At 43.2% G+C, this 26,249-nt stretch overlaps 1 protein-coding gene and 1 long non-coding RNA gene across 3 annotated transcripts in view; one reads left to right on the forward strand and one right to left on the reverse strand.

The window, feature by feature from the left end:
* Positions 1 to 5,875, reverse strand: part of LOC128323957 (uncharacterized) — a 64,653-nt gene extending 58,778 nt beyond the window's left edge. The window contains exons 1-2 of the long non-coding RNA XR_008306541.1: positions 5,653 to 5,875; positions 4,637 to 4,726 (exon numbers count right to left, since the gene is read on the reverse strand). This is a non-coding gene — a long non-coding RNA (uncharacterized LOC128323957). The remainder of the gene's footprint in view (positions 1 to 4,636; positions 4,727 to 5,652) is intronic.
* Positions 1 to 26,249, forward strand: part of AK5 (adenylate kinase 5) — a 164,609-nt gene that overhangs the window by 53,513 nt on the left and 84,847 nt on the right. Inside the window, exons 7-8 of one of the 2 annotated variants that reach the window (XM_053247970.1) lie at positions 6,281 to 6,371; positions 22,369 to 22,445. In XM_053247970.1, the coding sequence (XP_053103945.1) occupies positions 6,281 to 6,371; positions 22,369 to 22,445 (168 nt within the window). Of the gene's footprint in view, positions 1 to 6,280; positions 6,372 to 7,534; positions 7,637 to 22,368; positions 22,446 to 26,249 lie in introns of those variants that run through there. The other variant, XM_053247971.1, reaches the window with a different exon arrangement.

Below are 26,249 nucleotides of genomic sequence, written 5' to 3' on the forward strand. Positions count from 1 at the left end.
GAGGACATTTTCATCTAGGAACAGGCAGATCTATCGTATCAGTCAAAGCTGGTGAAAAGTGCTCTTGGTTTTAGCCTCAACCTGAGACATGAGGGTGACACCATCCTGTCTTCCAGATTACAACCACTCATAATGAGCACTTCCATCTTGCTTGGATTCCGCTTCAATTTATTATTCCTGATTCAGCCCATTACTGGCTGTAAGCAGGCATTTAGGACAATAATGCCAGCATGGTGTAGTGGTTAGAGTGCTGGATTAGGACGGGGAAGACCCAAGTTCAAATCCCCATTCAGCCATGATACTTGCTGGGTGACCCTGGGCCAGTCACTTCTCTCTCAGCCTAACCTACTTCACAGGGTTGTTGTGAGGAGAAACATAAGTATGTAGTACATCGCTCTGGGCTCCTTGGAGGAAGAGCGGGATATAAATGTATAAATAAATAAATAAATTTCCTGAGAATGACGACATGAAGAGACAGACTTGAGTGTCATTCCTTGATGACTTCATCCAGTGGTTTCATGTAGATGTTTAAAAAAAATTGATGACAGAATGGAGCCCTGAGGGACTCCATATAACAGCTCCCATTTCAAAGACCAGCTGTCATCAAGCACCACCATCTGAAATCTACGCCAAAGATAGAAGCGGAACTATGGCAAAGCAGTACCGCCTGTTCACAAATAGGTGATCCAGAAGGATACCATCGTCTGTGTATCGAAATCTTGTTCTTGGACATAGTTTTGGTATCATATGTCAGAGGTGTTGCCACCAACACACACACACACACACACACACACACACACACACACACACCCTGCATAAAGTTTCTTTCCTGCAAGGTAGTGGATACAAAAGGGATGCACTTGTTTTGTTTGTGGAGTTCAAAGTGAGAAAGCCAGGTTTTGTTGGCTGCTGGGAAATGTTTGGCTTCAATGCCAAACATGTTTTGCTTCAGTGCCAAAGTAAAAATCTTATGCCTTATCTTATGCTTAACCACATAATTTCATTTACTTTGCTGTTATGCTGCATGATATGGAGCTGATTATAATGGTCACTTTCCTGGTGTGAATTCAGGTCAATTTTGAGTTTGCATTTCACTTTTTTAAATTATCAAAAGCCTTTTTTCTTCCTTCTAAGATTTATGTTTAATAGTTGACACTACTTCACTTTCTGCAACTTAACCCAGTCATAATAGAAAAGACATTTGATTAAAGGAACTATGTGCAGATGCATTTTCTTAAAATCAGTGGAACATAGTGCTTAGTCTTGGGCTAAGCATCTTTTAATTGAAAGAGCCATACTGTTCTTAAGAGCATTTATGCTGTTTCCCAAGTGGCTTAGCTGTGTTTGTACCTCCTCTGAATGAATTATGGTGTCTTCTCTGAATGAACTATGAACTGTTGATTGTACCTCATGAAGGACTAGCCTATTCATCCAGTGGTTAGATGGATCTCTACCGAGATCCAAACATTCATATGGGTGTTAAGGCTTTCATGATCAGTGAATTAGGTTCCAAGACATAGCCCAATGTTTTATCTCATCAATCGCATTTCTGAAAAGTTTAGAGTTTTATTTTTATACATAGCTATTTTTACCCAACATAATATTGCCATGGTGTTAGATTGCCACAAAACTAAGCTGGATCGTACCAGAAAGCAAATCAGTAAACCACTGAACTAAAAACATTATAACCACCTCGTGAGATAGGTGAAATTGCTGTGTATTACTCACATGTTCACCTTAATTGATTTTGTAAATTAGTTATTAGGGAGAATTTATATGTACGTTTACCATACTTACATCTGTGGGGAGGGGGTTGTACTCTAGCTGACATGTACCACAGTGTAATGTGGGTGATACAGAGCTGCCCACACCTCTGTGGGGCTCTAAATTATCTGAGGACAGTGCTGTAAGAGGACAGTACTAGTACTGCTGACTCTTGTGCGATCACATGTCACACACTCCTTCAATTGGGAACCATAGAAGCACTACCTGTCATGCAATCGCACAAGAGTCATCAACAGCAGCATCAGTACTGCCCTCTTGTTCAGCACCATCACCAAGTGATTTTATTTATTTATTTATTTATTTATTGTTGAATTTATATACCGCCTTTCATTAAAAACAATCTCAAGGAGGTTTACAAAAGTTAAAAAACATACAATAAAATGACAATAAGAATATTACGCTAAAAATATAAAAACAAACCAAATTAAAAACCTATAAAATACAAGCATAAAAGCTATACACAGGTAAAAACACATAGAAGCAACAATAAAAACAATCATGTAAAAGCCCTGCAGCATTGTGGGCAGTTCTGGACTGCCTCTGTTATGCTGTGGATGTGTCAGCCATCATGCTCTCTACCATGTATACAGGTGCACACATCCAGGAGGCCATGTGTGTTCAGACTGTTCTTATACTACAACACTGAGAAGCAGTTTGAGGCTGCCTCTTAGTGGCATTGTATTTATAAGCAGCATGTTGCCAGAAACGTCCCAGATTATGTATTTATGAGTAGTGTACTGCATGCAAAATAATAATAATAATGCAATTCTGTTTAGTAAATATTCGGCCTATGTCTTACCATGCAGCAAAATATTGAATATAAACATGGAAAAGAAAGGGCAGGAATGTGATATAGCTACAAGATGGAAGTCAACTGGATTGGTGCACCTTCTCGGGCCTAACAAGCAGCAAAACTGTACACAACAGGGACAGCAAAAGCCACACATGAAAACGAGTAGATTCAAGGCTTCCCTCAATCCCTCTTTCTCCATTACAGTGGCAATTCAACCCTTTTTCTGAGGGTGATATTTTCATCCTTATCCATGGTTCAGTGGTTAGAAAGAATTGCATTTGAATTGCAGTATTAGAAGTACAAAACAAAAAATAAATCAAAAAAACCAGCAATCATTCTCAGAGTACACAATCCATTCTTTCTCTCTACTATTATAAAGATATACAACAAAACCTGTATATATCATTTACCAATGAATTCTGATAATGAATTATCAGGGGCGGAGCCACCATTGGGCCAATGGGTTCAAAGAACCCAGGCCGCTGACCAATCAGGGGCCGCGAGAGTGGCCCTGACACGCCCCCCGCATCTGACGTCAGACACGGGGAGGCTAGTTTAGTTCCCAAGCGGGGGCCGCACAGCCCCTTTGGGAGCTAAACAGAGGCTGGCGCTCTGTTTGCAGCGCCAGCCAGGAGCGGCTCTTACCTGCAAAGGCTCTTCCCTGCAGGGAAGAGCCGCTTCTGGGCTGCACTGCGAAAGCAGCGCCAGTCTTCGTTTAACTGCCAAAGGGGCCGTGCGGCCCCTTTGGCAGTTAAAGGGCAACTGAATTGAGAGTTGGCTGAACGGAGCCTCAAGGCTCTGTTCAGCCAGACCACGCCCCCGCGTCTGACATAAGACGTGGGGGCAGGGTCAGTGGGGCCATGGTGGCGGCCGCACACAGGCCGCCAGCGGGCCCGCTCCGCCAGTGTGAATTATAATAAATGATATTGTTTATTAATGAATTCTGAATTTTAGAAGCATTTGCCAGTATTTCCCATTGTACCCTAGTAATAATATTGTCTTAGGAAATATACCTACACAAATAATCCTTTGCCAAATGGTTGCAGTAAGTAGCCTATAATTGCCACTTTAGTTGGCAAGTTACCTGGGTATTACATTAAGAATTGTTAAAGGAATGCTGCTTATCAAACTAGGGGTGGGGACGGGGTTCATTCATTTTTAGCCCTAAATCTGAGTATGGATAATGTTTCTCTTCATGTAACTTCAAATTCAAGTGATCTAATTTTATTTTGCATTTTTGCTTTGAATGGAATTTCACCAGCCTAGCTGACTGGGATATAAGTAATTCCCTTTAAACTCATTTGTTTTGGTAGATTATTTGTGCAGAAGTAATAGGAATAAGATACACATCAACCATCACTGTAAAAACAATGCATACGTCAGCAGTTTAACATTAAGCAGAATTAAAATAAAATGATTGAATCCTGGAGCATTTCAAGACAGCAGGCTTTACCACAGATTTACTGCCAGGTTTTACTGCAAGTGTGACTTTGCCCAAAAAAAAACCCGATGTAAAAAGTGGATTTTTTTTACCCCAGACATAAATCGCGCAGTACTCGTAACGCGCAATGAAAAACCCGAATCATGTCTCCCTGATAGTTTGCAGAGTGCTCCCTGATAGTTTGCAGGGACCTCGGGGTAAATCTGGCCAATATGTGAATGTACACCCTCCATTCCGGAGGAGAAGCTATCTAAAAGCCCCATCTAGAAATGCTCTTGGTTTGATACCCTGAACTGCTCACAAACGATGGCGAGAGCAAGTTAGGTTTGCAGGGTTCAGATGGAACAAAAATCCCAGATTCTTTTAAACCAGAAACAGAAGTTGGAAATTTCCTGTCCTCATACACAAAGAGAAGAATGTGTGTGCCCGAAACTTGTAAAAGTAACATTAAACCATGATTTAATCATTGTTTAGTATGACAGCTGAACCCAGTCAGAGCTATTATCAGACACACATTTTATATTATTTCTGAGACTGTCGTATTCAAGACTCAGATCACCATTTATTTATATGTTACTTCTATTGTATCCCTCTGCAAAGAACTGAAAGTGGCATACCTGGGTTCAAAAGCACTCATCTGTATTTGCTTATCCTCATAAATGCAATGACACCTGACACCTTCAGGCCATCCTTTGGGCCTGGCACATCTATATCAAATAAATGTATAGAGATCATCATTTGTCAGAGTAAAACCACATGTGACATCCCATTTATTTATTTGTCTTTAAATGTATATGCTTCCTTTTGTATTATGGCCTGAAGCAGTGAACATTGGTTTAAAAACAACACACAGCATCTAGGAAAGGGGATCATTTCATGTGTCATTTGGGCTTGTGTGCTTTTTCCTTAACTAAACAGAGTCCTGATGAGGATTGGGTCCACAACAGTCAATGTTTGTTCTGTAATCCTGACAACCCCTGGACAGGGTAACACTCCCCCAAATGGAACAGGTACTCAAGTCTAGGAGTTCTTCTGGATCCATACCTCTCTGGATCCAACCTGGTGTCTCAGGTTGAGGCAGTGGTCAGAGGTGCTTTCTGTCAGCTTTGGCTGATATGCCAGCGGCATCTGTTCCTTTATAGATATGGCCTCAAAGCAGTAGTACATATGCTGGTAACCTCCAGACTGGTCTCTAGGTTATCTTGAAAAGACCATATTACTCCTAAATCAAAATAATTACACTGGCTACCAATATGTTTCTGGGCAGAATAAAAGGTGCTGGTACTACTGCTTTGAGGCCATATATATAAAAGAACGGATGCAGCTGGCATATCAGCCAAAGCTGACAGAAAGCACCTCTGACCACTGCCTCAACCTGAGACACCAGGTTGGCTACAGAGAGGTTTGTAGGTATTTAAGATAACGTCTTCTTCACTGTTAGCCCCATCCTGAACTCCTTGGTTAATTTTCAGGTGTGATTAGTAAAATCATATTTGTGCCAGAATATATTTGGACATATACTTCTGAAGAATAAACACACAATATTTAACATATTGAACAAAGGAACATATATCCTTTGTTGTTATTTTGTGTAATAGCACCAACAAAAGAAGTAACAAAATAGAAGAAGTACCTTTGTGTAAATGGATGGCAAATAGTTTCCTGTGGTGGGAGTGCAGCAGCAGATTATTGGCTGTGTCTTGTCACTCTAGCAATGCAAAGTTTCTCCCTCCTGCTGCAGCCTTTATGGCTCGTCGTCTTTCTGAAGGTTCCCCCAGTCTCCCATCCTCTTTCTGAAGGTTCCCACACAATAAGAGGTGGTGGTGGTTGGGAAGAATATGTTGTGTCAGCAGAACTTTGTCTCTCCAGCTCTTGGACTACAGCTACCAGCATGCCCCACCACAGTGACAAATAGTGAGGGATGATGGGAGTTGTAGTCTAACAACTGCTGGAGGCCCAAAGTTGTGCAGCCCTGATCTAAGCCATTGTTGTTTGATAATTTTGCACAAACATATTGTTTTTTCTACTGCAATGTAACAGAGAAGTGTGATAAACATCTTTAGTTGTAGTAAGCAATTAATGAAGCCAATACAAATGAAAGATGAATCCATAACTTCAGTGACATTTGCATGAATGAAATTTATAGGCGTATTCTTAGCAGCACCAAAGAGCTTTGGATAAGGATTGTATTATGCAATCGTATCCAGGTGTATAGCTTATCCTGTTCCAAAATATCTGATTTCTTTTTCTTTTCTTGCCAGTTTGATGCTGACAGAGATGAGGAAGAAATATTTTGTGATATAGCTGCAGCAGTTGACAACAAATTGTTTCCCACGAAAGAAGCCGTGGCAGGTGAGTTCATGATTGTTTCAGTACTGAATTCCAAAATATTTTCTAAGTCCAACCTTGTTTGTATAAAATAATATGTTTTCAGGCTCTGTTCATATTTTTAAAGGGTATTTGAAACATGATGAAATGAAATTAATCCTAACTAACAAAGTGCTGGTGCTGCAGATGAGTTCCCAAACTAACATAGCACCAGTGCCAACGGGGACAGGTATTTTATTTATATATTTATTTATTTATTTATTTATTTATTTTATATCCTGCTCTTCATCCGAGGAGCTCAGGGCGGTGTACATACTTATTTTTATCCTCACAACAACCCGGTGAGGTAATTAGGCTGAGAGATACATGACTGGCCCAGAGTCACCCAGTGAGTTTCATGGTTGAATGGGGATTTGAACTCGGGTCTTCCCGATCCTAGTCCAACACACTAACCACTATGCTATGCTGGTTCTCTGATGACCTTCCTTTACCCGGAAGCCCTCTGTGTCACTCGAAAATATTCCTCAGGGAACATATTTTGGGCTGACAGACTGTGTGAGCTTTGGGAACATATTTTTGGGTGACAAAGGGATCTTCTGAGAGAAGGGGAGGTAGGCTTCCTGCACAGATGCTGGTCATGAGTGAGTCAATCACATCCGCAGCACTGGCCCGTCTCATGGAGTACTGGTGCTTTATTAGGATGTCAGCCATCAATTTTCTATGCTTCTGTCATGACTCTTGAGCCAGAGGAGGGGGGAGTTCACTGGGGTTGAATCCTTGTCTGTAAGGGATTCACAGTAGGCTGCCACCATCCACTTTATTTTAATGTGGGAAACCCACTCTTCATATAATGTTCCTGGAGGGGTGGGGTAAAGTGGCAAAATCCTTCCTAGAAGGGCTGAGCAGCATGGGCATAACGGGGGGCAGCCAGGGCTCGTGCCCTAGGTGCCACTGAGAGGGGGCGCCACACCAGTGCCTGCCACCCCCACCCTATTGACCACCTGCCCAGCCCCAAGGCCCCTCAGCCACCTGCTCTCATCCTTGCCTTGCCCTCCAGGCTAGGATCGGAGCTGCCTGCAAATTGCGACACAGCTCCTTCTCTCCCTGCCTCTCAGCTGATTGGTGGGTGGACAGGGCTTCCAGAGAGGCCTCTGTGCAGGTCTCATTGAAGCCTGAACTCGAGTAGGCCAGCAATCCCCAAGCAAGCAAGGAAGGAGGCAAGCAGAGTGGCCACCATAGTCCTCTGCAGCAGACCCTCTGCCCAGGCCGGCCAGCCCAGCCTTTGCCAGGTAGAATGTGAATTCCTTTTTGTGGTCCCGCCCCCCCACCCCCCATATATAGGGATCTGCTTGCCATAGGGCTTTGATATGCGGGCAGGTGGGGTAGAGACTAAGAAGTCTCTGAATATTTAATTTAAAACAGGTTGGAAAATTTGCTGGCTTTAAAAACAAAAACTATCTAAAAAGGCGTATAAGTGGCTTGTTTCATGGCAAAAAATTGCAAAAATTTCTGGAACAAACAATATTTATGTATTTATTCATTCATTCATTCATAAATGCACTTATGTTCAAGTTGTTTTGCAACCCAGAAGGTCTGAGTGAGAACTGTGAAGTGTGTGTTGTGCTTTTATATTTTATTTTATTTTATTTTTCTTGTGTGTGAACTGCTCCCCAATAACTCACAGGGACTTCAGAGTAAATCTGGCCAACATGTGAATGCAGCACCTCCATTCCAGAGGAGATGTGTGTTAAAGGGCTTTAAAAGCCTCGTGTGAAAAACCTCCTGGAATCAAACTTTACTGAATTTAGAATTCTGAGAAAACATACATAGGCTTACACTGCATGGTTGAAAGTCTCCTTTGCTAATTTGCAGTGAGGGGGCCATTTTAATAATTAGTGTTTCTAGTGTGTTCTAGACATTAAAAGTAGCACAAATATATAGTACTCAATGTATATCACTATATATTGTGAAGTGTGCGTGTGTGTATTCAGTGAAATGTATTTCCAGGTAGCATACTTATTTTGAAATATCAGACTTAAATCCTTGGGGGCCTGGGGTGTGTGGAGGCCCTGGACTTTGAGGGGCTGGGGGCCCATTTTAAAATCCCGCCTTGGCCCATTCCAACCTTGCTATGCCCCTGGTGGAATATATGCATATGTATTGATCACTACACATGAGTTTCTGCACAACACCTGTACAGAAGAAACTTCCACGTAGAAAATATGTCTCTTGTAAATTGACCCTGAATTTTCCATCCATGTCTGGGATATCTGAGAGTTAGAGCCAATCATAAAAGAACATCACACTGCTTGTGACAGGAAGGGGCAAATTACAATGATTTCTTAGTCTGGCAGGGGCTGGTTTTGGCCCTGGCAGAACTTGGCTGTCTGATCCTGTTGCAAATTCCTCTGTTTAGTGTGGCAAACTAATGTATCCTCCTCCCTCTTGGTGTCAAAGCACTGGTGTGGTGAATGCACATATACCCCATCATGAGCCAACAGTCATCACAAGACAAAGGCTGGCAGGAATCATTCACTGGTTTATAGGCTCCCCCACCACCACTGCCACCTTCTTCCCCTATTTTGCTAGTGGCTATTTAGGCAGGTGATCCTCTAGGACAAAGTCATGTTTTTTAAAAAGCATGAGATGAGTCAGAGAAAATGACACTTGGAATCCTCATATAACTCCTGACTGTTGTTCTAAGTCTTTTACAGAGATGGCTCATGTTTTCAGGTTTTGATCAACAACCATGTCTAGATGGTACAGTGTTCTAGTCTAGATGGTACAGTGTTCCTTTTAACAGGGATTTCCAGATATTGTTGACTACAAGTCCCATCATTCCTGTTTGGACAGGGATGCAATTTCAATGCTTGCCCTAGGCGCTATTTTCCCTAGATACGCCCCTTCAAAGGCGTGTGACTAAGGCAGACCCCAAACAAAGAGTAGCACACCTCAGCAGCAAGGGCTTTAAAGATGAGACAAGTCTACTTCACACATTTCCAGACTCCCACATGAAAGTTACTACCATAAAGGCAATAGCAGTACCTTCTGGTATGCATCATCATATGCCACGATCCTTTTCTTACTCAGATTGTGCTGGCACACATGCATCGATTTGCAGGTGTGTGCAGCTTGCCTAGGGAGCAAGAGGCTGATGTGCTTCCCAGACTGTGCCTAGTAAATAAATAAATAAATAAATAAATAAATCTGTAGTCACCTATATCGGGCAGCAGCAATATAGGAAGGGGCTGGAGGCGGATGCTCACTTCAGTGACAACAGCAAAGGCATCATCTCATACTGAGCGGGAGAAAGGCTATGGTAAACCACTCCTGTAAACCAAGAAAACCACATGTCACTCTGGTCGCCAGGAGTCAACACCAACTTGACGGCACAATATTTCCTTTCTTTATGATTATCACAGATTAGAAAGTACAAGAGAGTATTAAGCAATTTCTTTCACAAAGAATGTAATACATTCCACAATCTCTCCTTTTGGATGGATGTCCTTTTACCCGATCTTGGGCTGCACACACCTTCTCCACCAAAATCGGTTGCCAGGTTTATTCCGAGGTGTGGTAACTACCACCCTTTATGATTATGCTTTGGTTTAATGTGGGGAATTTAACTCAAGTTAGTGCAGAAAACCTACATACAGCCAACCTATGAATTGAAGTACTGGGAAAGCTACTTTATTTATTATTATTATTATTATTATTATTATTATTACATTTATATCCCGCTCTTCCTCCAAGGAGCCCAGAGCGGTGTACTACATACCTGAGTTTCTCTTTCACAACAATCCTGTGAAGTAGGTTAGGCTGAGAGAGAAGTGACTGGCCCAGAGTCACCCAGCTAGTCTCATGGCTGAATGGGGATTTGAACTCGGGTCTCCCCAGTCCTAATCCAGCACTCTACCCACTACACCACACTGGCTCTCTTTACATCATGTTATGACCAGGGATGTGCACGGAACTGGTTCCATGCACTCCATGGAGGGCGAGGTGGTTGCTTTAAATGGCAGAGAAAACGTTGCCTACCTGCTAGCCTCTGCCCTGCTGCTTTCCCCCCACTGGTAGCCAGAACCGGTTTGGCGCTCCTAGAAGGGAGCGCCAAATGGTTCTGTGCACATCCCTAGTGAGGTTGCTCAGAAGGGCACCACAGAGTACAGACATGGTCCTTGAAAGCAAAGTCAGATTGTATTGAAGGACAAAAGATTTACAAGTGAAAGGCAGTGGTTTGCATCTCATCGGATTTGCAGATCATGATCTTCCCTTAAGTAGTTAATGCTCTGAGAATAGCACTGGATGGCCTCTAATACACATTCACAGGTTAGCCTGAGGGACAGGGGATAGAGTTGTGGGCACTAGGAAGTATGAGGGTGGGTGGGTGGGATAGACACACTGGTTTATAACATCTTGATCCTAGGTCTATATGGGAATGGATCCCAGGGGTTGCTTTGTGTAAGGACGTTGAGACCTTTTGTTGCTGGGGCTGAACAATAGAAAGAAACTCTTAAGTCACAAGGCAAGGCTGAGTGCCTAGCAAGGATCAAACTCTGACCACCCGGGCGGGGTGTGTGTGTGTGTGTGTGTGTGCACACGCGTGCATTCCAAAGGATCTCCCAGGGAAGGGAAAGAAAAAGGGGGGAAAATGTCCCTGTGCAAGAGATGATTCTCTATGTGCACTGGTAAAAAGGTGAGATACCTTTGGGATGGTGGGAACAGCAAAGCATGCTGTTCCCCAAAACTTTCATTATATTGTTCATCATCTCCACCATTAGCTCTACCTCAATGTGGGTTGGCAAGAGAGGGTCTGTTATAACTTCAAAGTCATCCAAAGGCATGACACTGGGTGTGTCCATTGTTCTGTGGAGGGAGATAGTTTTTAGGCAATAGATGTTGACAATAGTTGGTCTGTGTGCTCTCTTAAAACAAAGGGCTGAACAGGTGCTCTCCCAAGGGAGGCAACTGTAGGGGAAAGAGGGTGCTGAATTACAGCATGATTCACTTGATTTAATCTAAAAAAAATATCTGTGGGAGGGAATCTGTCTTTGGTTCCTTGGCTGATTTGGGTGTTCGCTGGTTAGGAGGGAAAATTGCATTCCAGTCTCAGTATGAAGCTTTGTCTTTGTTGCTTTAGGACAGTGACTGTCAGAATGGTATTTCCTAGTCCCTTGAAAATTGCACTATTGACATGGGAAGCTAAGAAAACATCACCAGAAGGATCCATTTCCTTTTCTTTGAATCAGAGGAATGCCTCTGTCAGTAAAAACAGTGATGCAATCATTACAAGCTGCCAAAATTCTATCTGGGGTGCAAGTGGGACAAGTGGGCATGACAACAGTCCTCTCTCACACAAAATTGGGTGTGTGTGTGTGTGTACACACACACACACACACACACACTGACTGTATATATAGAAAGAGTGAAAGGGGCGGGGTACAGACATTGTGGAAATGTGGAAATGCAAAAAAAAATTAACAGCCTTTGCACAAAGGAGTCCCAATATGACAGTTAAATGTCATTCAAGTCCTACTGTCTTTTTGACCATAGAAACTTGAATAGCAGACCAAGAACACATCATTTTGTGCAAGAGCTGTTAATTTTTGCATTTTTACAATGTCTTTCTTAATTGTGATTTTCTTTTTTGATAATAGGGTAAGCAAAATTTACAATCTACAGGCCTTTTCTTTACAAAAGATCTGAGTAAAGCAATCTTTTAGCCCTAACATAAGACTTCTTGTACTAAGCAATGTGCTAGAATAGAATATCTCTAAGGCTCTTTCCAGTTCTAAAATTCTATTCTTTTTTTCTCTTCTAGGCCAATGTAATTTCTTCTTGCATTGTCTTGAGTTGTCAAACTCTTAAGACTCCCAAAATAATATGTATATAACATGTCAGACTTTGACCTATTGCTATAAGAACCTTTACGAGTAGCTACAGTACATTGCAATAATTGGTAGGAAGAAGAACTATTTGTAGCCTACATAGTCAATAATGATATTCTTATTCATTCTTAGCTTCTTCTATATAATAAGGCTGTTGCTAAGGGCAACAACTTGTCATGAATTTCCGCAGTTTAAGGATTCAATAATTTTTTTATTAGAAATCCTTGAGAACAAAAATTAAACCGTTATCACTCTGATACCAATCAGATTTTAATGAATTGTTTTCTTTAAAATAATTGTGTTGCTCTCTCCCTAATTTCACATCACTTCTCTAGTATAATACAGGCAAGTGGAAGACCTCTTTAACAGCTTTAAAAAAAATGATCTAATCAGATTGTATTTCATCAATGATAAGGACATATGTACAAATAGCATATTTATCCGAAACTATTTATGATACAGTATTCTTTCAAAGTACAACAAACAAGTAGTCATTCCTTGTGTTACCATTGGAATGAAAGGATGGTTGCAGAACAAAAATGTGCTGTGTGAATAATCTCTCTTTGCTGTGAATAATTTCTCTTTGTGGTGTGTGAATAATCTCTCTTTGCTGAGGATGGAACAATGTGTTTTCTCAGCAAATGTGTTTCCAGCTCCTGTTTACAAAGAGAATGGGTTGTACTGTACTGTATTCTAAGTTGATGTACTGCAAATGTAAGGTACCTCAATGTGGAGGAGGGAATTTTTTGCTGATTGCCCCTTCCTCCTTCAGTCCCTTGTATCACATACTATCCTATTCCATTGGGTCCCCGTCTCCCAACCTTCAAGAGAATAAATTGAGGAGGTACAAGGGGCTGCATAGGGAAGAAGGGATTGGCAAAAATTGCCCTCCCATTTACATGAATAGAGCACCTTTCATTCATGGAACAGCTTAGGATACAACCCATTATGAATGTGGAAAAAAGAGATAAATTGCAGGGGTGATCAGTGGGAGGAAAATGTGTTTACCTTGCTTACCTTACAAATCTCCACTGCAAGCTTCCCACTCCACCACCATCTTAGTTCTGGTTGAGGCGGGATAAAACCGAACAAATAGGACATCATCTACCCCTTCTAACTGGGCAAAGAGGCACCTTTTATTGTGGTGATTCTCTTTATTTAGCAGGGGGAGAGTAACTGGCCCTATCCACCCCCAGCACAGTACTTCCAGTGACTGTTGCTGGTGTCTATCTTATGTTTCTTTTTAGAATGTGAGCCCTTTGGGGACAGGGTTCCATCTGATTTGTTTGTTATTTCTCTGTGTAAACTGCCCTGAGCTATTTTTGGAAGGGCGGTATAGAAATCGAATTACTACTACTACTACTACTACTACTACTACAGGGGAAAACCAATTTCTCCCATAATTTCATCTCCTATGCCCTTATATAATTTACCTTATGAGGGAAACATGAAATTGAGAATCCTGTGCAGATTCACCTTTTCAAAGGAATATTCTGGGGGAGTAAAGTGGAAAAGCCATCCCTATTACAAGGCTTGAGCAGTATTAGGTCTTCAAGACCATGTGACTAGGGTAGGACCCAATGAGGAGTGACACTCTATAACAACAAGGCTTTGTTAATAATTTGATGATAAGGAAAACTATAGAGGCATCAACATTGCTACTTCCATTCAAGGAAAACCCTTCCCTAGGAACCACAAAACTAAGATCCAAGCACTTGGACAAAAATAAATTCCCTGACATGTCTAGCTAAGATGGTATCTATCCTTTGTTATACTTACTTTCCAGGTAAAGAACTCTCAGTTGATTGCCAGCCCAAGCCCAAGCTCTTAGTCTCTCTTTCCTACAATAGTTGCTGATCAGACCTCACTCCGAGGGCTCCAGGGAAGAACCATGCTCACACGCCAGAACCTAAGGGGTATACTCATGGGTCAAATGGGCCGTAACCCAAAATTTGGCTTAAAATAAGCCAAATCTGGCAACAGATGATACCCCTATAGGCTGTTGTCCAGTAAACCCTGTCCCTCACTCTAGATTGAGCCAAATGGATTTGATTCTCCTGGGCTTTCTTCCTTAATCAGAGAAGCCCACCCTCCAAGCAGTTACTCTAATTGAGGCCTAGTCCTCCCTCTAGCCTGATTATCACTACACCTGTGCTTCCTTCATAACCCTGAAATATAAGTGGTTTATTTTATTTTAGAGGATCATCTTGTATAAAGGTGAAGCTGCTTTCTTTAAAGACAGATTAAATTAATAGCAACTAAATTTAGACAACCCAGAAGCACAATCTACATGAGATAATTAAATGTAGTTAAATTACGTGTAGATAATTAAATCCCAGAAACAATGCTTGTGATTTGTATTTTTATGCAAGTGGTGGATGTTTAGAGGTGTGGGGATACAAAGACTATAAAACAAAAGTTAACAGCATGTAGATTAAGTTAGTCTTGAAGCTCCATTAAAATTAATTAGGCTTAAATTAGTCATGAACAACTTGTTTCATCTATTTCAATCATGTCTAGTTATGACTAACTAATCTGGATGTTGCCCATCAAAATTTAGGTAGATAGAAAAATGTGTTATTTAAGTAAGTCTTGCAGTTCCACCCAAGTCATTTTCCACCCAAGTCATTTTCCAACAAGTCATGTGCTATGTAAACCACTTGAAATACCTTGAAATGCCTTTATAAAGATTTTCAGCTTTATGCTAACAAGATTTCTGTATAATTAAGGTCTGCATTGAGCAGAAACAAAGTTTTAAAAAATAAGTTTAAAAAACTTATTGCAACAGGCAAGAAAAAATAGTTTAAAAGACAACTTCTACACCTTTTTGCAGCTCTATGGATATTGATTCAGGAATGAACACAATGGGTTTATTGGACCTCAGAGATTTTTCTATAGTTAGAGTTCAGTGGGATCTTTGGGTCAAACATGTATATTTTTGTAACATTAAAGCCCAGATTAGCTAACTTTGGGCTTTCCGGAGTGTTAGACTACAGCTGAAGCAAATCCAGCCTGAGCACCTACAGGGTCAGGGGCCAGTGTTAGCAGGGAATACCAAGTTCCACTGGTCAGGGGCTCTTGGCATCACTGAAGTCAGGACAGTCTAATACAGTGACAGATGGAGATATTGCTCAAGCAGCATGCCAAGGCAAAGCAGACAGACTGGAAGCCTTGTAAATGAGGACAGATAGCCAAGGTCAAAATCAGATGTTGCCTAAACAAAGACCTATGCCTGACTGAGAAGTGTTGTCCAGCTACATGTCCCTGTCTCCTTTACCCAGCCTGGCTAGGCTTATCAGGATCGGCCTCAGAGCAGGGACAGGGAGGGGATTGAGCATCACCCTGTGCCTCCTCTGTCCCAGGCTGCTTGTTCCTTGTCTCTGGGGGCCCCTGACTCTCTACCAGCCCCCTTCTCATCCCTGACCAGCTCCTTATATGCCTCCTCACAGGCTATGCATCGCCTGCCTCCAGTTATGGGACCAATGCCCCTCTTTATTACCTGTAATTGGTTACCCCTTACAGCTGTTGCTCCCTTTGTTATCCTCACAGGCCTCCCCTTTGGTCTTATCAGGGCTCAGCTCCTCCTCCACTGGAGCTGAGTCCCTGTCTGTTGGCACTCTTTCCTCCGCCTTTCCCCGGCTACCACCCATCCCTGTCGCCTTGGGGCCTCTCACCACTCCATCCTTGGAGGTAAGGACAGCTGGCCTCACCGGACAAGTGTAAACAACTAAGTCAAGTCAGGGAGAATAAACTAATAGTCTGCGTGGAGATGCACACATGCTTGAGCCTAGAGAAGAAATCTGATCTCTTTTCTCTCCCTGAAACCATTAGCTTCTCACCACAAGAGACATTATCATGCAGAGCAGAAGTTTCCTGTTTCCAGTTCTGATAACCCTGGCTCTGAGGCTCTTTTCCTGACATATAAAGTCATGCTGATCATACTTTAGTTGTCTCAAGCTTCATTTTCTAGACAGATATCTACCGTGCTCTCTCAAAGGGACATTGGAAAGTAGCACTGCTTTTATAATCAGTGGACCTGATTATGTTCATATGAACAAAGAGTACAGGAGCTGACAAGGGTACAGATCCATTCCACCACCCCGCCAGCATCTGAGGAGTTTCCACCCTTCACTTTACTGAACTTTTCTCAACAATACTAATAACATACACAGTACCTTCAATCTCCAAAATGATTTTTCTCCTTCCAAAAGTGTCTTTCTTCTGCCCACCAAAAATTTTAGGTGAAGAGTTGGTCTACAGGCTTTCCCTCTGTCTGCACCCTTGGAAGCTGAGTACTTGCCCTGCTTTAAAGAGGAATTTTTGCCTCTTCCTCACTTGAACTTGTCCGGTATTAAGAAAGGAACCAACATTAAATTGTGCTAAGGAGTTCAACAAAGGGCCAGTTCAAACAATATGGCTAGGAGCACACTTGAAGAAGAAGGGGGAGCACTGAGAGCCCGCCTGTTGGGACACCCTACGTGGCCATCTGGACAGCCTCCCAGCATATCCTTGCTCATATGTGGAAGCTGTTCTCTAAGGCATACCTGTGGTTAGTCTCATGTGTGGCACAGCTCTTGCAAGAGTTCGTGAGCAGAAGTACCTGGGGATTCCATATGCAGATAGGGAGGAGGATCCTCTGAGAACAGAAGCACCATGGTGATTGGGCAGTGGGAATTCCATATGCATATAGGGAGGAGGAGCCTGTGATGGTTATGGTCAGTTGGAATGCAACTGTTACTGGTCAGAAGATGTTCTTTATTGGAGAGGAGAGGAATCTATAGATAGATAGATAGTGGGCAGGGGTCTGTGAAGAGAGGGGTCATGAGGAAGGAAAGGGCCTTTTCAGGAGAAGGAGGATGCCGTTGTGTGAATTAGATAAACAAGACCTGTTAACTCAGGAAGGCAGAGAGAAAGAAACAAAAAAAGAAAAGAGGGGAAGAAAGACAGGAAGAGCGGGGGGAAGAAAAGAGAGAAAGAAAAAGAAGGGAGGGGAAGAGAGAAAGAAGAAAAGGCGAGGGACAGGCCTGAACCTGTCAGCAGCCTGAGGGGGATGAGTAGCCATGGCAGTGGTAATGGCAGTGGCAGCAAGGAAGGGCCCAGCCACCCACTGTTGCTGTTTGGGGCTACCGAGGCCATTGGTGGAGGCAGGCAAGGCATGGGCTACCGAGGCCATTGGTGGTGGCAGCAAAGAAGAGCTCAGTCAATCGCTGCTGCTGCTCCTGTGGAGAGGAGCGGGGTTCGAGTGAAGAGGTGTCTGGGGATAGGGGGCTGCAGCTTGGCCAATAGGCACCAGCAACGCTGCAACCGCGACCAAGAAGGGTGAGGTGGATGGAGAAAAGTGATGGAGGAGTAACCAAGGGTGAGGGGGGTGGCAGCAATGGGATGGAGGAGGAGGAGCTGGTGTGCGGCTCAGGTGAGGGTGGAGGGATCTTTGAGGTGTAGGGGGTTGTGGTAGGGGGTGAGGTGAGCAATCAAGTACTAGCACTCAGATCTCTGTGCGGGTTAAGCTAGTTGTCTTTAAGAATATAAGTAGTTCCCCACCTAACTCAATAGGAATGAAGTTCCAAAGGCAGATGCCACAGTGGACCACTGTGTGAAACAGGATGCTGGGCTAGATAGGCCTTGGGCCTGATCGAGCAGGGCTGTTCTTATGTTCTTAATCCTCAAAAAAGACTTGATGTGCATTGCTGCAGTTTGAATTATTTCTCTCTAAGCAATATTGGCAGAAGGAAGGGTGGAAAGCAGCTTCAAAAAAGGTGATCAGACAGAAATCTATAAAAAGAAAAGTTCTTGTTTAGAATTTTGTTATGAAGCATCTCGGTTATCAAATGCAGTGAGCAACCCTAATGAACAGCAGATGCTTTAGGCAACATATCCATACTATTTTCTTCTCCTGCTTATTTACTAGTTCTTGAACTTAGGAGTGCTGTAGCTTTAGAGCTGACAATGCAGACACTGGCTAGGCAGTGTGCCAGATTCAACATAGAGGAGGCGTTAGGGTAACTAGAATTTGCAGCTGAATGACTTTTAATTCAGCTTTAAACCCAGCATAACCTACTGTTCTTCCCCCTAGTGGAGAGACCGAATTAAGAGGGATGTTAAGAGTATAATTCTGAAATGCTTTCTTCTTTAAGAAGATTTTTCCATCTTCTTCACCAACTGCAACTATTAATTTTTTTTTCTCCTAGCCTTTTTTTGGTCTGTACAAATTAATATATTTTAAAAATAAAGATATGTTTAAAATTGTATGAACTTTTCTGGAGACAAAATTAAAATTCTAATATTCTTATCTCCCCACTCTCCCCTATTTTGTCAATACCATGTCTTATGTCATTCTAAATAAGGTTGACAGCAGGATTTAAAAGTGATTAAATCACAATATTTAACTCCAGTTTCATTACAAGCTAAAACATTTGACAGGAAAAGTTGCTATTCTTACAGAAACTCTGCAGTGTCTCACCACTCATACAAACATTCCAGTATGGTATAAACTATCTATGTTACAACTTTATTAAAATTAGCAGCATTTAAAACAGGCAGGCCTCACCCCTCCTTGGGACTGGGAGAAGTAGACTGACAGGGGTATGGGCCACGGTCAATCCCACCACTCAGCCACCCAGGTGGGGGTTGACCGAAGCCAATTGGCCAGCTTCTTCCACATCCAGAATTGGAGCCCAGTCCCTTTAGTTCTCTACCCTTATAAACTACCCCTTTTTATCCTGCCATCCAGCTAAACGTCTCCAGCTCCTTGGGTACCATAGTGAGCACCCCATCTTTCACAAGCAGCTTCGGTTCCGGGTCCCAAAACAGCAGTGAAAACTCATCCACATACTTCCCCTGCCAAATCATTTCCTCAGTGGCCTGCTGCAAGTGGCAGCCCAAAGGAGCATACGTTGCCATGTATGGGCTGCAAGCTGATGACCAGTTATCCCATCCAAGGGGTGCCGCCCGGCCCCCAAGCTCACCCCTGCTGAGCCTCCCTGGCTCTAGCCCCCAAACCTCCAAAGCTCCAGATCCAGGTGTACCTTGCATTCACAGCCCTTGTGTGCATCCTGCTGCTGGTGCTGGTGCAGCCCCTGCATTGCCTGACTGTGATGTCCCTTAGATGTTGGCAGCAGGGTTGCTGGCTGAAGCTGTGCGAGGCAGACAGCTCTGTGATAATCCTGTATTGGCTGGAAGAGCCTCCCTTCTTGCACCACGGGGCCCAATGCTGCTGCCACTGTTCCAGGCAGGGCCCCCGGCTGAAAGTAAAGGTCAAGCCAAACGGGCATCCCAAGGGCCCTGGCCACAAGGCACTTGCAAAGACATCGCAGCTTCCCTCAGGATGGAGGCTGCCCCAGTTCTTCCCCTAGTGCTCTAGGCCCCCACGGTATACCGAGGTAAAGGTGCAGTCATGCCCCCCATAGTATATGCCATGCCCCCCACAACTGATGATCTGGGGTGGAAATCCTCCAACCTCCAAAAGGACAAGGCTGCTGGGGAAGGGGCTGGTTTCCCACCCCCGCCCTGAGGGCCCTGGTCTCCCGCACCACCTGACTGGGTCCCTGCCCCTGTTGTTCCCTGCTGCTCCTTCCCTCCTATGGCACTGAAGTGCCCATTCATGCAAGAGGTGTCTCGAAGACATCAAATGGGAGGTGGAGTGTCTTTCGCCAACCCCACGCTTCCTCCTTCCTCAGCACAATTGCCTGTCCTGCAGCAGGATGGGGCCCTTCTGGGGATCATACATACGGAAATCTGAGCAGTGAAATAAGCCTTTAGTCATGTTCTATAGCAGTGATCTTCACTATTTTTCAAGCAGGGGTCACTTGGGCAAAAACCTTCACTGTGATAGCCATTCAATGTGATGGCCATTCAATGTGATAGCCATTTCCCACAGTGCTGACCTCCACACAGTATTGTGCTTCTCTCAGTGCTGGGAGGGCCTTTTAAGAGAGATGGAACCCTCTCTTCAGAGCTCTAGGGGGAAAGCACTGAGAAGGGCTGCACCTCCCAGCACTCTGTGCACACCTTCCAAAGTGCAGGAGTTCAAGAGGGTAGGGATGTGCATGGAACTGTTCTTGGCGGTTTGGTTCGAATTCAAGTCAAAGTTGAACTGGCTGGTGGTTTGGTTCGTGTAGTCGAACTGGTTTGGCCCAGTTCGATGGCTATGCTTGTAAAGGGGAATCCGGTGAGGATTCCCCTTTACAAGCAAAGGGAATTCCTAACTCTAAAGGCATTGAAAGGGCAAGCAAGAGAGCACCTTGCTGTCGCTGGCACAACAATAATGGCTCCTTGGTGGTGGCTCTTATAGCCCCCCCCAGTGCTGCCCCCAATTGCAGGCCGGCAGGGGCCCAATTCCAGCCCACACTGCTGAGGGGGGAGCATTGGCAGGCTCTAGCTGCCACTGTTGAAGAGCTGCCACCATTGTGCCACCGGCAGTAAGGTGCCGTCTTGCACCTCCCCACACCCTTTCCAACCCCTTTAGAGTTAGGAATCCCCTTTGCTTGTAAAGGGAAATTCTCACCAGACCCCCCGCCCCCTTACAAGCATAGCCACCCAAACTGGGTTGAACAGCAATCTGAATTGGACCAGGTTCAATTCGACCTCGGACCAGTCTCCTGTTTGGGGGGCAGTGGTCCAATTCGAGCTCAAACCAGGCCAGTTCAAACCGAACCGGGTTTGATTTGAACTGGTTCCGCATACCCCTACAACTTCAAAATGGGACTCCATTTCCTGTAAAGGAGCCTCCGTCCCCAGCGCTCAGCAAAGTGCAGTACTGCATTGTAAGAATGGTTATCTCCACAAACAGGGTGCCACAGGAACTGTGCAGATTATTCAGCTTCAGCCACAGCTTCACACAGGCCCAATAAACAGTTAATTAGAGGGTCACACTTAGGGTTGCTGCGGGGCACTACTGCACCACCCAGGCTTTACAATAAAGAACATGCCCTGAGGTTCCTGACAATCAAAGATGGAAAAGACTTCTAGCCCCCTCACTGCTTCCTGCCCAAAGAGCAATAGTCCCTCCTCCAGCCTCAAGACTCTTTATCGTTACCCTGATGTATTTTACCCATTGCCCACTACATTCTACTATCTTTCCCCTATCAGGAATGGAAAAATATTAAAATTACTGAAAAATACTAAAATCCCCAGAATAAAGGACTGCATCCAAAGTGTGTGTGTGTGTGTGTGTGTGTGTGTGTGTGTGTGTGTGTGTGTGTGTAAAACCTAGGTAATTCTGGAGCCTGGACCTAAAGGCATTTGGAGTCCCGCCCGCTTGCTGCAAGTTAAGCATCATCCCCCCACACATATACACACCGTGACACATTGTAGTATTTTTAACACATGGGTTCTTGAGGGCACAAAAAGCAACTAAACTGACAAGAATGTAAGAATATAAAACAGGTATATTTATGCAAATATGCATTAGTAGAAACATTTCAACATGCAACCCACGTATTTCTTTCCCCACCCCCTAGCCCCATCTCTAAAGCAGAGGTCATGCTCGGCAGTCCGGTGCAGGTCACAGTCACGCTCTCCTGCCCAGTGCAGCACAGGCTGGCGGTGTGGTGATCACACCACCCAGGACAGACTAAAGCGGATTTGGGAGGCCCTGGACTGACCCAGAAGTCCAGGGGTAAGAGTGCTTATGTATACACACACACACACACACACACACACACACACACCACTATCTGCGGAACTGATACCAACAGAATAAACTAGCCAAAAAAGGGTTCATTTTTATGTATCCATTTTCAGTGCTGTTTGTTAAGCAGCAAGTTGTTTGATTTAAGTATGGAATGCCAGCCCCTTTAGAGCAATATACAGATTTAGGCCGCCATCATTTTGTGACAAGTGTAATCATGAATAATTAAAATATAAATCTGTATATTCAAGCATTATATGTAGCATTGTTGTTTTTAAGAATATGCAGATAAAAACACATGACCCCTACACTGGTCAGAATATTATCTTTATAATATCTTTTCACTATTAGTAGTTGGTTTATGAAAATATGTAGGAAAGTATTCTATTACTAGTACTTCTTTGGGTTGTAATTTTTTATACAATATGTAATTTGCGTTTCGCATAATTTAGATTGAAACCTATGAGTTATGTTTCAGAAGATCTATTTACTTTTCCTATTTTAGATCCATGTGAACTTGATCTCAATCTTATTGTGGACCCTGGAGATATTGCTGATCCTGAATTTGACTTTGAAGACCAGGTAATGATTTATATAGAATAAAAACTCTCTCTTAATACATAGGAAGATCCAGTAGCCATTCCTAGCAACTAGTTGCCCAGACCAACGGAAGCTTTAGTAAAACCAGAAGCGTTAGCAAAACTAGATTGGCTCTAAAGAATAGGGATCGTGTTAACTTCTGGCATATGACTTCTGAGTGCTCTGTTAAGGGCATTGAATATCTATTATATTCCAGGAGAGGTGTGGGAAGAGCATTTCAAGAACCTCGATGGGAGCCAGGCTGGGAATGAAGAGTTGTTAGACTTGAACAATCTCAATATGCCTGACTGGCCAGCATCTCCATTGAGGCGGTTAATAGACTTATAGCTCAATTGAAACTGGGCAAGGCCCCAGGTTGTGACAACATAACTGCTGAGTTAATAAAGGCCAATGCTGTTTGGTGGGCTCCCGTACTGGCTTCCCTTTTCACTTACAGACAGAACTGCTGATATACTAAACAACTGGGGACTCACCATAATTATCCCTGTCTCTAAAAGTCTGGGAAGGGATGATCTGGGCAACTACAGGCAAATATGTTTGCTAAGTATTATCAGCAAACTTTACATGAGACATTTGCAGTGGAAGTTGCAAAATTGGTTGGGACAAGAGTCAATTCTAGCCAGAGAGCAGCCCTGCTTTAGAGCTGGCCACTCTGTGGTAGATCACAGTTTAGTACTCCAGCATCTTGTAGAAAAATATGGTAGTAAACCCAGTTCATTGCTGCCTTTATTGATTTTAAATTAGCCTTTGATTCTATCTCAAGAGCTCTATTATGGTCAAAGCAAACTCTGTTGATAAATGCTTGTTACTGTTGACCTACAAATTACATAGTCATACTTCTCTGTGTGCAAGATGTAATCCCAATGGTGACCTTTCAGACTCAATCTCCACAGGTATCGGTGTCAAACAGGGTTGTGTTTTAGCACCCTTGTTATTTAATTTTTTATTAATTAACTTGTCCAGTATTTGAACAGGGCAGAATGCACCCTTCTATGTTAGTAAGGTGGTGTTTATACTTCTCTATGCAGATGATGCAGTAATTTTATCTTTATCACCTATAGGGTTTAGGAGAGCACTAAAAGCACTTACCCTGTTTTGTCTAGAAGACTGTTTATCAATATAATATCAGAAAACCAAAGTAATAGTTTTCGCTAAGAGACCTAAACTATATAAGTGGAAAATTAATGCAAAATGATTAGGCATGTTAAGTGCTTTAAGTACTTGGTGGGGGTGTGTGTTTCAGGCTTTTGCGGGGAGAAAAGCACATCTGGATTATATAGTGCAAACAGTGCAGTGAAGTACTACTGTGATTTTGAGATTTATCAGTGTATGTTGAGGGGTACTTTTTGTCAACAGGTTGTTTCAGGCTAAATCACTGGCTCATTTGCATTTGAGCTCAATTTGGACCTTATTCAAATTTTGCCCTGTTAGAAGTTATTCAAACTAAATTTCTAAGAGCAGTCTTCTAAGTATCTAAAGGTGTATCTAATTCTGCCCTTAGGCTAGAGACGGGGGGGGGGGGGTGAACAAGGTGGAGTCGATGGTGTGGTGGCAGTATTTAAAACAGGTTAAGACTCAGTTTTCATCCAAGTGGGTTGGCTCCTCTAGTTTTTTAGGACCAGTCCCACTCAAAGTGGTTGTTAAACCTGAAGGGAAAACTTCTTACACTTGGACTCTCCTTTGAATTCTTATTTGCTGAGGGGCACAAACAGGCTATTAGAATATTGGAGTAGCATGTTTTAGATGTCAAAATGCAGGAAGAGAGAAGTAAACTCCCCACTTGCATTAAGAATTGGTGGGTAACCCCTTCTCTATCCACACAAGTTATCTTTCCAAATTGACATGCCCAGCACATTGGAGAGCTTTTACCCTGACCTGTCTCAATGTTTTTCCGATCAGCATAGCTGCAGGGCAGATATAAAAAGATACCTTATCAGCTGCTCAGGTGCCCCTATGATTCAGGAGAAGTAGAAGATATAGTGCATATTTTATATGTAAAGTGATTTTACCCCTTTTAACAGCTTTTCTGGGAAGATCCTTAGAATTGTATGTAATGTATCTTTTTGCTCATAAGAGTGCTTCTATTACTTTCTGTGTTGCTAAATTTTGCGTTATTGCATATAAATTATGTCAAGTAATGGTTAAGACTCCCTCAATTGATTAGACAAAGATGTTTACCTTATTAGGTGAACTGTTCCGTTATCTAAATGTGGTTAGTTTGTTAGATTGACTGTACTGACTGTTTGCTTGCTATGAACTGTAATTGTTGTAAACTGTTTCTGATCAAGTATCACCTAATGGCTCAGTGGGAAATGACTTGCCTAGCAAGCATGAGGTTGCCGGTTTGAATCCCCGCTCATATGTTTCCCAGACTATGGGAAACACCTGTATTGAGCAGCAGCGATATAGGAAGATGCAGAAAGGCATCATCTCACACTGCGCAGGAGATGGCAATGGTAAACCCCTCCTGTATTCTACTAAAGAAAAACCACAGGGCTCTGTGGTCACCAGGAGTCAACATCGACTCGATGGCACACTTTACCTTTATTGTAATAAAGATCTAACTAGATTGGCTTTATGGTGTTTCTTGACTTCCAGGCTAGGGTGATTATGGGCTATATGATGTAAATGTGCCACTTGGATCTGTATGTAATCCACTCCTCTCAAACAACTGAGTGACACCTTTCAGTGCTATCCTGGGAGCTTCACAACTTGTCAGAAGATAAGGGTGTCCCTGTGTTGCCTCAGTAATGCAGAAAAGCTCACTCTTTCCTCTCCCTCCCTCAATAATAGGCAAACCTTACCCATGCTTATATGATGTTTGGCCTATAAGGAAACATGGATATGTTTCCTACGTTTGCCCAAGCCCCTGAACAAACAGATGAATATAATAACAGATAATTGGAGTTCTTTAATGCTGGAATTGCCACATATATTCTCTAAAACATGTTTTCTTTAGTCATCTGCAATTTAAAAGTGTGTCAGGAGAAAAGACAGAAAAGGCACAAAAACCCAGTGAAGTACTTTTTTGAAAAAGGGGTCTGGTTTGGACGATATTATCTGCCAGTTTGACATCAAGACGTATGTGCACCATGAGCACAGCGGTGCCTTTCATTAATTTTGTGTGTGGGACAGTTCATTTGAACCACTTAGTATTTGGGCCACTGTAGAATACCGCTGTATGCTATATATAGAACAGGAGTGGCCAGTAAGAAGCACCTTTAAGGAGTAATAGGCAGATGCTTACCAGTGTGTAAGCAGCACCTGCAAGCTGCTGCAATCCCGCATGGGGTGGTGGCACTCCGCCCGGCATCTGGAAGAGCCATGGCATGGCCCTAGCCTCTGCTTGTGTGTGGAAGTGCAGCAGCTTGCAGGCGCTGCTTACATGCTGGTAAGCACTTGCTTATTACTTCTCTCACTTTCCCCCGGTGCTGCCCTTACCAGCCACTCCTGATATAGAATATGGCTGTATACGTGAGAACCCATCCATGTAATTAGGATAAGGCACTCCTGCACTCCAGGCATGGAAAAGGACATGTGCATTCATGATGTGCACTGACCTGATCACCTAGAGTTAGGCCAACGGATGAAATATTGTCTCATTGTGGTTCAGTGTGCTTCATAAGATGAAGGCAGATACAGTGCCAGCTCTTTCTCGTAAGAAATATCCCATGGTACGGTCCGTCCTAGATATTACATATTGGACATTATAAAATTCCAAAAAGGATGTACCATGTTGTTCTTCTAAATGTGCAGCTTGGCCTTTAGCTACATTGGGGTGGGGGG

This window comes from Hemicordylus capensis, chromosome 4, assembly GCF_027244095.1.
Source record: "Hemicordylus capensis ecotype Gifberg chromosome 4, rHemCap1.1.pri, whole genome shotgun sequence".
In the NCBI taxonomy this organism is placed as follows: domain Eukaryota; kingdom Metazoa; phylum Chordata; class Lepidosauria; order Squamata; family Cordylidae; genus Hemicordylus; species Hemicordylus capensis.